Source organism: Oncorhynchus keta, chromosome 19, assembly GCF_023373465.1.
Source record: "Oncorhynchus keta strain PuntledgeMale-10-30-2019 chromosome 19, Oket_V2, whole genome shotgun sequence".
NCBI lineage: Eukaryota > Metazoa > Chordata > Actinopteri > Salmoniformes > Salmonidae > Oncorhynchus > Oncorhynchus keta.
In genome coordinates, this window is record NC_068439.1 from 50,193,590 (window position 1) to 50,205,853 (window position 12,264).

General features: G+C 42.4%; 1 protein-coding gene across 1 annotated transcript; it reads right to left on the reverse strand.

Annotated features, from left to right (window-relative positions):
• Positions 1 to 1,790: 1,790 nt before the first annotated feature.
• Positions 1,791 to 11,909, reverse strand: LOC118398418 (actin-related protein 10-like). Its single transcript, XM_035793732.2, has 12 exons — positions 11,707 to 11,909; positions 11,170 to 11,242; positions 10,977 to 11,059; positions 10,686 to 10,794; positions 7,009 to 7,184; positions 6,664 to 6,743; positions 5,688 to 5,723; positions 5,416 to 5,495; positions 5,154 to 5,227; positions 4,584 to 4,665; positions 3,314 to 3,515; positions 1,791 to 3,096 (listed from the first exon to the last, which is right to left on the reverse strand). The coding sequence occupies exons 1-12, from the start codon at positions 11,781 to 11,783 to the stop codon at positions 2,915 to 2,917; spliced, it is 1,254 nt and encodes a 417-aa protein (XP_035649625.1). The 5' UTR covers positions 11,784 to 11,909; the 3' UTR covers positions 1,791 to 2,914.
• Positions 11,910 to 12,264: the final 355 nt, after the last annotated feature.

The window sequence follows — 12,264 nt, forward strand, 5'->3', positions numbered from 1 at the left end:
AGAGAGAGAGAGAGAGTAGGAAGGCACTCAACAAATTAAGACGGATATGTGCAGGGGAATTGTGCACAATCTTTTTCCTGGGACATATTTAAAGGGTGAACGGGAAAGACAAAATATTTAAGTACCTTTGAACGGGGTATGGTAGTAGGTGCCAGGCTGCCCGGTTTGTGTCAAGACCTGCAACACTGCTGGGGTTTTCAAGTTCAACAGTTTCCTGTGAGTATCAAGAATGGTCCACCACCCAAAGGACATCACTATTAGGAAGGTGTTCCTAATGTTTGGTATACTCAGTGTCTATCATGTGTATTTAACGAATAAACAAACTTGAACTTGAACTCGAGAATAGTTTGCCAAGAAGTGCTTAGTCAGATTTCTCCTAACATGGAGCGGAAGCTCAGGAGAACAGGCGAACAGGAGTGTGACCCTTGAGGGGTCTGGGTCAGGGAAGTCCTGTTGGGTTCACTGTCACTAACGTATAGTATAGGTGGCCCTGTAGGGCCACAGGGGAGACCCCCACAGAGATAGCTCTGGGGCTGACGAAAGAGAGAGAGAGAGACATGTTGTGTGTGTGTGTGTGTGTGCACTATTGGTGTGTGCATGTGCATGTGTGTATATCGGCAATAGATGAAGTCAAACTGGTGATTGGATTCGGAGTCTGAGGTGCAGCAGAATTCCCTAGACTCTGCCAATCTTTTGAGTAATGACGCCACATCAGTTCCCAGACAGACACAGTAGCAACCACCTAAACAGTTTATGGTTTATGTGACCTCTGAGGGCAAACAACCACAACCTCAGACAGACACACACACACACACTTTGGTTTCACTATGGCGCCTCCTTGTGGGCGATACATGTTGTACCCAAAACCTGGACAATTTGGTGTTTGAGGTCATTTTCCCCAGACAGTATATGGATCCCAATGCCCATATGGGATCTATAATCAACAATAATGTCCAAACCTGATCAGACAGGTACATTCAGAGTTGATTTAATGATACAGTCAAACACAGGCACATGGACACCAAAGGGATCTCAGCTATATGATTGCATGTCATTGTGGAACTCAAAACTGTGTGTGTACACGTGTCTGTGTAAGCTGATATGAATGCAGGAGGATAGAGAACCTCGTAATCTAACAGTCACATTGCATGTATTGCACACAATCATACGCTATGACGGTGCCATCCTTTTGTCATGCCAGAAATAGATCATTCGTGTTTCAAACGTAGTGTAAGCACATCCAATGACTTGCAGGTGCTAGGTTTTTAAAAAATGAACTCGTGAAATAATGAATAGACACCCGCACAATGGTGTCAGTGACTTGGTGCATTATGGCCCCATTGTTTTACAGCGCAACAAATCAACCCGAAACGATGAAGACCTTAAAATGTTTATCAGTCGGTCTTTGACAGAAAAAGAGTCAAAGTCACTTGGTGTTTGCTTGCCAGACTCACTGCTGTCACACAGTATTTAGCAGTACCCGGCACTTCATGATGATTTCCTTGGCCTGGTGTTCATTACTTTGGAAGAGGCTAGGAAATAACCCTAATCTAACTTCAAACAATACCTCTGACTGCTGTCTCCTCACATCCTTAAAGAGTGAACATTATTCATGTTCTCCAGTATGCATTTCAACAGTGAAGCAAGCTGTGGGAATATCAGTGTGAAACATCACTTGGAGGCTCTGGAGAGTGAGAAAGAAGCCTCATGAAAGACTGAGGGGGCAGAGCGACATAAACAGACAAGACAGGAAAGACAACACTGAGGAAAAGGATACGAGCAACAGTGGGAACGTTCCAGGAATGTTTATTTAACGCTATTTGAGTTGATGCATTACAGATATGAGCTCTTGGGAGATTGAAACTGATATTGCAATGTTTTACATGGCAAAGAAGAAACAATAAATACATGGCTAATAAAACACTTCATATTTGCTGAACAACAATGCCTGGGGTAGCATTCACAATGACGACATAAAGAGCAACTTGACAAAGCAACATTTGAATACTGAACTGCAATTTATCTGGTTCACCTACAGTACATTTTCTTCCCGACAGTTTTCAAATGCAGCTCAACGGCATGTTTTAACATGAAACGCATCAGTTCAGCAGAGTCAAACCAACACTTCTGCTTCAAGGGGAGGTCAAACACATGGCCACAAATCAAGACCGCCTTGTTTACAAGGATCTGGTTCAGGAAGTGATCTACCTGACCCCGGAATCCATGGCCATAGCACAATTCTCTCATATAAAATGCTGACTACTGTATCAGTGAGCTGTAGTTTAGCAAAAGAGTGAGCAGAGTCTGGATGGCAATGTGGCACATAAAGACTGACAGAACTAAAACTACAACCCCCATAATCCACAGCCGTCTGGGGGTTGAGATGCTGGGTGCATCTCCATAGTCTACCGTGACTTCATGGCCTTGTCTCCTTTGTCAAAGGATTTTTCCATACTGCTCTCACCACCACCAATTCTGTTCAGTACAGATGAGGGGAAGGGCATTTTTTTATTTTTTTTATTTCAACCTTTATTTAACTAGGAAAGTCAGTTAAGAACAAATTCTTATTTACAATGACGGCCTGCCCCGGCCCTATGCGACTCCCAATTACGGACGGTTGTGATGCAGCCTGGAATCGATCCAGGGTCTGTATTGACGCCTCTAGCACTGAGATGCAGTGCCTTAGACCGCTGCGCCACTCTGGAGCATGAGAGGAAGCCACGACAGACTATTGAGACGTAACATTTGGTAGGTCAAACTTTTTTTTGTCTGGGATGAGTTTGTTGTGTCTAGTGTGGACTACGTCCGAAATGGCACCTTTTTCCCCAGGACCAGGGCCCAAAGTAGTGCACTATTTAGGGTATAGGATGACATAGATAGCAGACTAGAAGTAGACACTGTCTGATCTGGCGCTCTATTTCTCAGTGGAGAAGGCTCTCTTCATGAGCGGTGGTGGGGTCTTCCCTGCATCATATACTGATTCTGGGGGTGGGGAGCTGAGACAGCACCAGTCAGGGATACGGCCTGTCTGGTTGTAGTAGTCACGGGACACGGAGCGGCTACCCAGGATGTCCTGCAGTGCTCCAAAGATTGCTCCTAAACAGGGAGAGTAAAGCAGGAGACACAGGGTTATTCACAGCTGGTTTAGATCTAATCAGTCTTGGGGGGCAGGTTGATCTCTAATCCATGGCCATTAGCTGTAGTATCAATCACCTCGCAGCTTAGCTATTATTGTATTCCTACACACATGGGATCCATTTGGCTCTACAGTGTCTAAAGACAAGGCTGGTTATCAGATTAATCTGTGTCTCACCTCCAAGCCATGCGGTGCAGTTGGGTTTGGCTGGAGGACTGTGCAGCCTGAAGCTCTTGGTGGCCAGGGCGTCGCGGTACTTGGGTTTCTCCACCAGGAGGCGTATCTCAGCCAGGAGCCGGTGCAGGAAGCCAGGCAGCATGGCCGTGCCCCCGATGATCACCAGGTTCTCAGACAGAGCCTTACGAGTGTCGATGGGACACTAAGGGGTTTATTCAGATGGAAACGCATGTGGTTACAAATGTATCAAATCAGTCATATTTTCTCAAATGTCCTGTTCACAAAATTAACAGCAAAATTAAAACTCCCAAGCATGTTATTAATGTCTATGGGACAGAAATGGAGATTTAATAAGATTATATATATATTTTTAAACATGATCAGAAATGTATCAATGAATCAAATCATTCAAATTGTGTTCATTTCCGCGCAACTAAATCAGTTGTACTTGCTAAGTGCTTCACAGCAAACTGTGCCAAGCAGAGGAAGCAGTGGCAAGGAAAACTCTTTAGGGCCTGGGTGGGAAGAAACCTAGAGAGGAACAAGACTCTGACTAGCCAGGTAGAAGTAGAGTAGCATCCATGCAGTATGACCGCAATGTACGCATGTACTGAAATTAGAGAGGAAAATGGTCACGCAAATGTATAAATGCTGACATAGGCTGAGCTGGACATGAGCATGATAAACGAGGTTCAGGTTGCCGACTTCCCTGCCGCCCTGTTACTACTGAGCGGGACAGAAGTGCTGGTCTCTCAGGAGAGAAACCTCATTGACATTGTAAACTGCAGAGAAGTGGACTGTTAACTAGCTTCCTGCGACTGCCTGTCAAACTAGTGCTTACAGTGTGAGTGCAGCACAAGCACTGGGCCAGCAGCAGGAGTACTGGAAGCTGCACTGCCTATTGAGATTAATGGTCTGTCGTTGGTCTGATCAGGCTCCTCTCAAAAGGAACCAAGCCGATTTCACCTCGGCGAACCAGAGTCTGGGAGTGTTGCTATGGTAACATGGTTAAAGTAAGTCTCTCGTACGTTTCAGGGGGAAGCGTTCGTCATCACAAAATGGAAAATAAGGAAGGAAGGAATTATAGACCGGCTGATTTTAATGAGAAGACGCAGATGTCTGATGAAAGGCCGTTGTGACCGACGCAACATTGTCTAGTAATTACTGATGAAGACAGTGTTGCAACTTGTGAATTCAGTACCCACATATTTCGGCAGCATCTCATCTCTTTGCTGTTCGAACAGAAACAAACCAATGCAAGTGTTGTTACCTTGACCAGAGCGTCAAGCACCAGAGAGGCCACACTCTTCTCCTCATTGTCCTGCTCGAACAGCATCTCCATCACAGAGTCCCTGCAATACATCTGAATTGTATTACGATTCCTTACAAAACAGAACCATCCTGTCACTCAAAGAGTCTCTGCAATAAAGTCTTTGCAAAAAAAAAAAAAAAAAAAAAGAAAGACAACCTTCATTTCAATTCAATAAACATTTTTGGGACCTCCAAGGGGAAATCGCAGCGTCTCATTAGCCACCGTTGAGAAGAGCAGACAGACACTCATGATGAATGACCTTGCAGAGACAGCCCAAATTCAATAATAGAAGGTGACCCAGATATTAAAGAGGAGACACAGAACCAGATATCTAGGTTTGGAAGTGTACTGGACATGAATGAAATGGACAACCCATTTGCCGTGTCTTGTAATTGTATCATTACTTGTATTCAGTTGAGGATATGTTCCATATTTGAGGATATTATCCATAGTTTTCCACATTGCTAGTGTTCGTAAAGCATAACAGCTATTCAGGGGGGTGGAGGGACCAGGAGGACAAACAGATACCTGATTGGTCCCTTAATATGCAGAATCTTCTCCCCATCCAATGGATAATCAACATCAGGGGGTGGTGTTGGACGCTACAAGGGGAAGAACATGGATGTTAGGGTCTCAAATGCACTGGACTATAATACTCATCACACCAACTTTAATGAAAGGGCATTTATTGGAAGAACACAGCAATAACTACTCTTTGAAATACCGGACACAATCCAAACACAGACATGACTGACTGGCCAGTTTTTGAGGGGGGTCAAAGGTCACTGACCTCAGCCGTGCCGCCCAGGTTAAACTTGGCCTCCTGGATCTTCAGGCCCCTCTGTAGGTCACTGATGAAACAGGTCCTGACTGGACAACAAGACAACACAAACAGCATTAGAGGGTCAATGTGAATATACTAAACACCACCAACATACATGAATGTAGCAAAAATCCATTCCATTTAACTGCCAAACAGGAATCGAGTCCCAGCACTGTCTGTTTTGTCTGTATGAAGTTAATAAATAAATGAAAAGTGGTTTGAGTCTCTTTTGAACATACCCTTGATATCCTCTACAACCTCCTCTGGGATGGCGCCTGGGAAAGAAAGACAGGATGAAAAGAAAGTTACTTATTTTTCTGTGACCCACTTAAGCCTTCATTTCACGTCAACGCTTCTGCTACTGTACTGTTCTGCTACTGTACTAAACGAGTCTTATTGGAGTCGAACGGGGCACGCCATGGGGGGGTTGCATCTGAGACAAAGAGAGGAAACCACAATCGACTACGGAGGTGCACTCCGGAATTATGGAGAAAGTGAGTGCAGTTCACTAAGTCCCAATTTGATATATACCTTTTACCTGCTCCAGATATCTTTGCTTCAGTTTAATGTATGCATTCATAACAGTCGAACCAACGCATAGTCTACATTATTAATTTGACTGTAATACTCCATTCAGTCGTGCCGTGGTTCTGCAGTGGTGTGGTTCAGTAGTGCAGAGAGAGAGGCGGTTTATGCTATGCCTGTTTTAATTATTGATGCCTATCCGAAATGCCTAGCCCTGCGTCAGCTAGCTAGAGAGCTACTGCTGCTCTTCATGATGATTCACTCTCAGAACAGAACAGAACAGAACAGAACCCCGAGGATGCAGTACAGAAGGAGAGAAAGAAGGCCATGTGTATATACATAATTCAAAAGAGAGAAGGAGCGGGTAATCGCCTTCCTTTCACATCACGCCATAACAAGGACTTCTGAATACAAAGTGTTGCATGATTGATTCACCCAGAGAGAGATTAGAACTTTCATTCCTTTCTTATAACAACGGAACACCAGCATCACTATGAAACTCATTTTGAAAAATGAATTAACAAGATTGTCAACAACAGCTATACACAACGCATGATATAGCCACAGAAAACAAGAGAATCCACGGTGGTAGCAAACTAACACAGTTTATACAATGACAAAGCACTGCTTCAGTTGTGAGGTAAGTTGCTGGTGTTATTGACAAGTAGGTTTCTGATGTGGGGGTCTTACCAATGACTGTAGGCAGACTCTGTCCAGTACTGGAGTCTGAGTCTACTGTACACTGTTCCACCAGGAGCCCATCCAACTCCCTGAAGGGTAGAAAACACACAGCCACTTAGAACAAAGGGGGACAAGTACCTCAGAAAGCACACACCTTGATACACTTCCTTCTGTCAAGGCCGGGAAAAACAAGAAACTACGGCTTGAAACACACAGTTCTCAAGGAGGTGAACAACAGGTTGTTTCCCTGAAGTTCAGTATGAGGCTAGCAAAGTAACACATACGCGAACATACTTCACATGATTACACCATCCAATTGTATTTTTATTTTTAAAACACAACCACACTACTTACTTATGAATGGCCTTTCCACCCAAAGGCAGAGCTTCCCAGGCTGGCAGGATGGGGATGCACTCATACACAGGCAGCACCAGTGTCTCCGTGTACCCACAGTCCATCACCAGGCCTGAGTTGATGCCCAGAGACATTATGGCCATAAGGTGGCTGGGGGCAAACAGCACCGAGGGCACCTTGGAAACACAGATGCATTATGGGTAAGACAAATCCAAAACATCCTCGCCTGATCTGAAAATATAAAATCCTTGCCCCTTTTGTCTTCCACCTACTGTTAGGAGTGGGTAATATGGAGATGGCTCCATCTAGCTTCCCAATTGGCTTAGGGGAGCATTGCATTCACCATTTTGCTTACACCCATCTAGTCAGGGTGGATTCGGGTTTTTGTACCAGGTTCATTACATCAGCAATCACCTGCCTCCGGCAAAGTGGTTTTAGACATATACAGTTGAAGTCGGACGTTTACATACACCTTAGCCAAATACATCTAAACTCAGTCTTTCACAATTCCTGATATTTAATCCTAGTAAAAATGACCTGTCTTAGGTCAGTTAGGATCCCCACTTTATTTTAAGAATGTGAAATGTCAGAATAATAGTAGAGAATTATTTATTTCAGCTTTTATTTCGTTCATCACATTCCCAGTGGGTCAGAAGTTTACATACACTCAATTAGTATTTAATAGCATTGCCTTTAAATTGTTTAACTTGGGTCAAACATTTCAGGTAGCCTTCCACAAGCTTCCCACAATAAGTTGGGTGAATTTTGGCCCATTCCTCCTGACAGAGCTGGTGTAACTGAGTCAGGTTTATTGGCCTCCTTGCTCGCACACGCCTTTTCAGTTCTGCCCACATATATTCTATAGGATTGAGGTCAGGGCTTTGTGATGGCCACTCCAATGCCTTGACTTTGTTGTCCTTAAGCCATTTTGCCACAACTTTGGAAGTATGCTTGGGGTCTTTGCTCACTTGGAAGATCCATTTGCAACCAAGCTTTAACTTCCTGACTCATGTCTTGAGATGTTACTTCAATATATCCACACAATTGTCCTGCCTCATGATGCCATCTATTTTGTGAAGTGCACCAGTCCCTCCTGCAGCAAAGCACCCCCACAACATGATGCTGCCACCCCCATGTTTCACGGTTGGGATGGTGTTCTTCGGCTTGCAAGCCTCCCCCTTTTTCCTCCAAACATAAGGATGGTCATTACGGCCAAACAGTTCGATTTTTGTTTTATCAGACCAGAGGACATTTCTCCAAAAATTACTATCTTTGTCCCCATGTGCAGTTGCAAACCATAATCTGGCTTTTTTATGGTGGTTTTGGAGCAGTGGCTTCTTCCTTGCGGAGCGGCCTTTCAGGTTGTCGCTATAGGACTCGTTTTGCTGTGGATATAGATACTTTTGCATCAGTTTCCTCCAGTATCTTCACAAGGTCCTTTTCTGTTGTTCAGGGATTGATTTACACTTTTCGCACCAAAGTACGTTCAGCTCTAGGAGACAGAACACTTCTACTTCCTGAGCGGTATGACGGCTGCGTGGTCCCATGGTGTTTATACTAGAGGTCGCCCAATTAATCGGAATGGCTGATTAATTAGGGCCGATTTCAAGTTTTCATAATCGGTAATCGTCATTTTTGGACACTGATTATGGCCGATTACATTGCACTCCACGAGGAGACTGCGTGGCAGGCTGACTACCTGTTATGCAAATGCAGCAAGGAGCCAAGGTAAGGTGCTAGCTAGCATTAAACTTATCTTGTAAAAAAACAATCAATCTTAACATAATCACTAGTTAACTACACATGGTTGATGATATTACTAGTTCATCTAGCTTGTCCTGCGTTGCATATAATCGATGTGGTGCCTGTTAATTTATCATTGAATCACAGCCTACTTCGCCAAACGGATGATTTAACAAGCGCATTCGTGAAAAAAGCACTGTCGTTGCACCAATGTGTACCTAACCATGAACATCAATGCCTTTCTTAAAATCAATACACAAGTATATATATTTTTTAAACGGCATATTTAGTCAATATTGCCTGCTAACATTAATTTATTTTAACTAGGGAAATTGTGTCACTTCTCTTGCGTTCTGTGCAAGCAGAGTCAGGGTATATGCAGCAGTTTGGGCCGCCTGGCTCATTACGAATTGTGTGAAGATCATTTCTTCCTAACAAAGACCATAATTAATTTGCCAGAATTTCACATAATTATGACATAACATTGAAGGTTGTGCAATGTAACAGCAATATTTAGACTTATGGATGCCACCCGTTAGATAAAATACAGAACGGTTCCGTATTTCACTGAAAGAATAAATGTTTTGTTTTCCAAATGATAGTTTCCGGATTTGACCATATTAAATGACCTAAGGCTCGTATTTCTGTGTGTTATTATATTATTGTTAAGTCTATGATTTGATAGAGCAGTCTGACTGAGCAGTGGAAGGCACCAGCAGGCTTATAAGCATTCATTCAAACAGCACTTTCCTGCATTTGCCAGCAGCTCTTCGCTGTGCTTCAAGCATTGTGCTGTTTATGACTTCAAGACTATCAACTCCCGAGATTAGGCTGGCAATACTAAAGTACCTATTAGAACATCCAATAGTGAAAGGTATATGAAATACAAATGGTATAGAGAGAAACAGTCCTATAATAACTACAACATTTAACATTTACATTTAAGTCATTTAGCAGACTACAACCTAAACCTTCTTACCTGGGAATATTGAAGACTTGTGTTGAAAGGAACCATCGGCTTTCATATGTTCTCATGTTCTGAGCAAGGAACTTAAACGTTAGCTTTTTTACATGGCACATATTGCACTTTTACTTTTTCTCCAACACTTTGTTTTTGCATTATTTAAACCAAATTGAACATGTTTCATTATTTATTTGAGACAAAATTGATTTTATTGATGTATTATATTAAGTTCAAATAAATGTTCATTCATTATTGTTGTAATTGTCATTATAACAAATATATATATGCATATCTCGACTAGAGGTCAACTGATTATGATTTTTCAACGCTGATACCGATTATTGGAGGACCAAAAAAAAGCAGATAGCGATTAATTGGCCATTTAAAAAAATACAAATCCTAATCAGTCGACCTCTAGTTTATACTTGAGTACTATTGCTTGTACAGATGAAAGCGGTATCTTAAGACGTTTGGAAATTGCTCCCAAGGATGAACCAGACTTGTGGAGGTCTACAATTTTTCCCATGGAAGTCTTGGCTGATTTCTTTTGATTTTCCCACGATGTCAAGCAAAGAGGCACTGAGTTTGAAGGTAGGCCTTGAAATAAAGCCACAGGTAAACCTCCAATTGACTCAAATTATGTCAATTAGCCTATCAGAAGCTTCTAAAGCAATGACATAATTTTCTGGGATTTTCCAAGCTGTTTAAAGGCACAGTCAACTTAGTGTATGTAAACTTCTGACCCACTGGAATTGTGATACAGTGAATTATAAGTGAAATAATCTGTCTGTAAACAATTTTTGGAAAAATTACTTGTGTCATGCACACAGCAGATGTCCTAACCGACTTGCCAAAACTATAGTTTTAACAAGACATTTGTGGAGTGGTTGAAAAACTAGTTTTAATGACTCCAACCTAAGTGTATGTAAACTTCTGACTGCAACTGTAGATCAGTGGTCTCAGACAGTACCTCAAACTGTTTGAAGAAGACCTTGGTGAGAGTTTCTCTGAAGTGAGAGGGGCAGAGGATTGACTCGATGATCACCACTCTCCGGTCACGAGGGTTGACCAGCAGATGCCTGTGCGGGGCAGGTGGGGAGTAGACACAGACATTTATTCTAGACTACACAGTCACTCAATCATCCATGTTGTTATGACCTGGGATGCATCACCAAAATGGCTTCTTCCCCATGGTTACTTTCAGATTCTCTCTATTAATGTGTCAGTCATTGAACACACTACTTCATCAAAAGAGCCTCACCTGAAGTAGAGCATGTGGATGAACTCCTTGAGGTTGGAGTAGAGCTCCTCTGTGTTGATGTTGTACTGAACTACTTTGATAGACTGACAGAAGACACACACCGTCAGTAATGGTTATAGGCGAGGCTGTCCATTTTAACAGGGTCTGTCAATAAGTTAAATAGCACTAGTCATTCGCTCAGTAACTAACTCACCTGTTGTTGTCCAGGCTTCTGGATCTCGCTGGGAATTATGAACCTGGGCCCCGTCTCTCCAGCAAAGCCACATCTGCATCATCATACAAAAATTTAGTTTGGTGGGTGAAATCATTGGCACTTGTCAGACAGTGTCAATACTCATTGAGTCCACATTCATTGACAAAAGGCCTTAGTGTGTGTCAATATACAGTACAGAAGCAGAGTTGTCATTGAGGGTCTCATCTGTTTCTCATATGACCTGCCCCAGGCGCCAGACTGCTGCTGTTCGCCAGATAGCTTGCTAACGTTAAACATCATTGCTAGCCCTTTTTCAGCAATAGCATATTACTAACACATTTAGGCTGGCCAAATAACGTGGTCTAAACAGTGGACACTCGGTCTATATTTACTTAAATCCATGAAACCTTGGATTGATGTTCATTACTTAGCCGTTATAACTGCAAGTGGCCAATGTTGCTAACAGTAGATAACGTAGTCGGCTAGCCAAAGTTAGCTATGCTAGCTAACAACATAGCTAGCTAACTAAATACTCACTTTGTGTAGGCTGCTCCTAAATCAATGACTACTGCAGTTTTCTCCCCTCCACTCCCCAACCCTTCAAACAAGGGCATTTTAACGTTTATATGTATTTAATCGTTTCCAATATGGAGAATTTACTAAATATACGACATGCAAGTGCAATGACATGAATTCCTGTTGGGTTCGGCTGTATCCTTTCAGTTTGAGGAATGACGTCCGTGGAACTCGCCTGCTTAAAAATAGTTGGCCCTCTGTAAATTAATTTATGGGATGATACTTTTATGTTTTAAATTAAATCAAACAAACATTTGAAATACATTTGACAAAATCTATAGTCACATCCAAACATTTATAAAAGGCAATTGTACAGCCCATATATGCACTGAGAATATGAACTGTCTATAAAGAACTTGAAATTAACGGCATAGCCTATCCCTATACTGCCCAAAGTATCTAGAAATGAAAGGATGAAAAGAGAGACGTTCTGTGTTTTTTAAATTTGCCATGAAGTTATGCCTTGAGTAGAGAGATAGTTTGTCTGACACAATTTTTTATTAGGTCATTTCCTTACAT

Coding starts and splice junctions, on each gene's coding strand:
- LOC118398418 (XM_035793732.2), bottom strand. CDS start 11,783: ATGCCCTTGTTTGAAGGGTTGGGGAGTGGAGGGGAGAAAACTGCAGTA. Junction 11,243..11,706: donor TTAGGAGCAGCCTACACAAA/GTGAGTATTTAG, acceptor ATGATGATGCAG/ATGTGGCTTTGCTGGAGAGA. Junction 5,228..5,415: donor ACCTGGGCGGCACGGCTGAG/GTCAGTGACCTT, acceptor TTCCCCTTGTAG/CGTCCAACACCACCCCCTGA.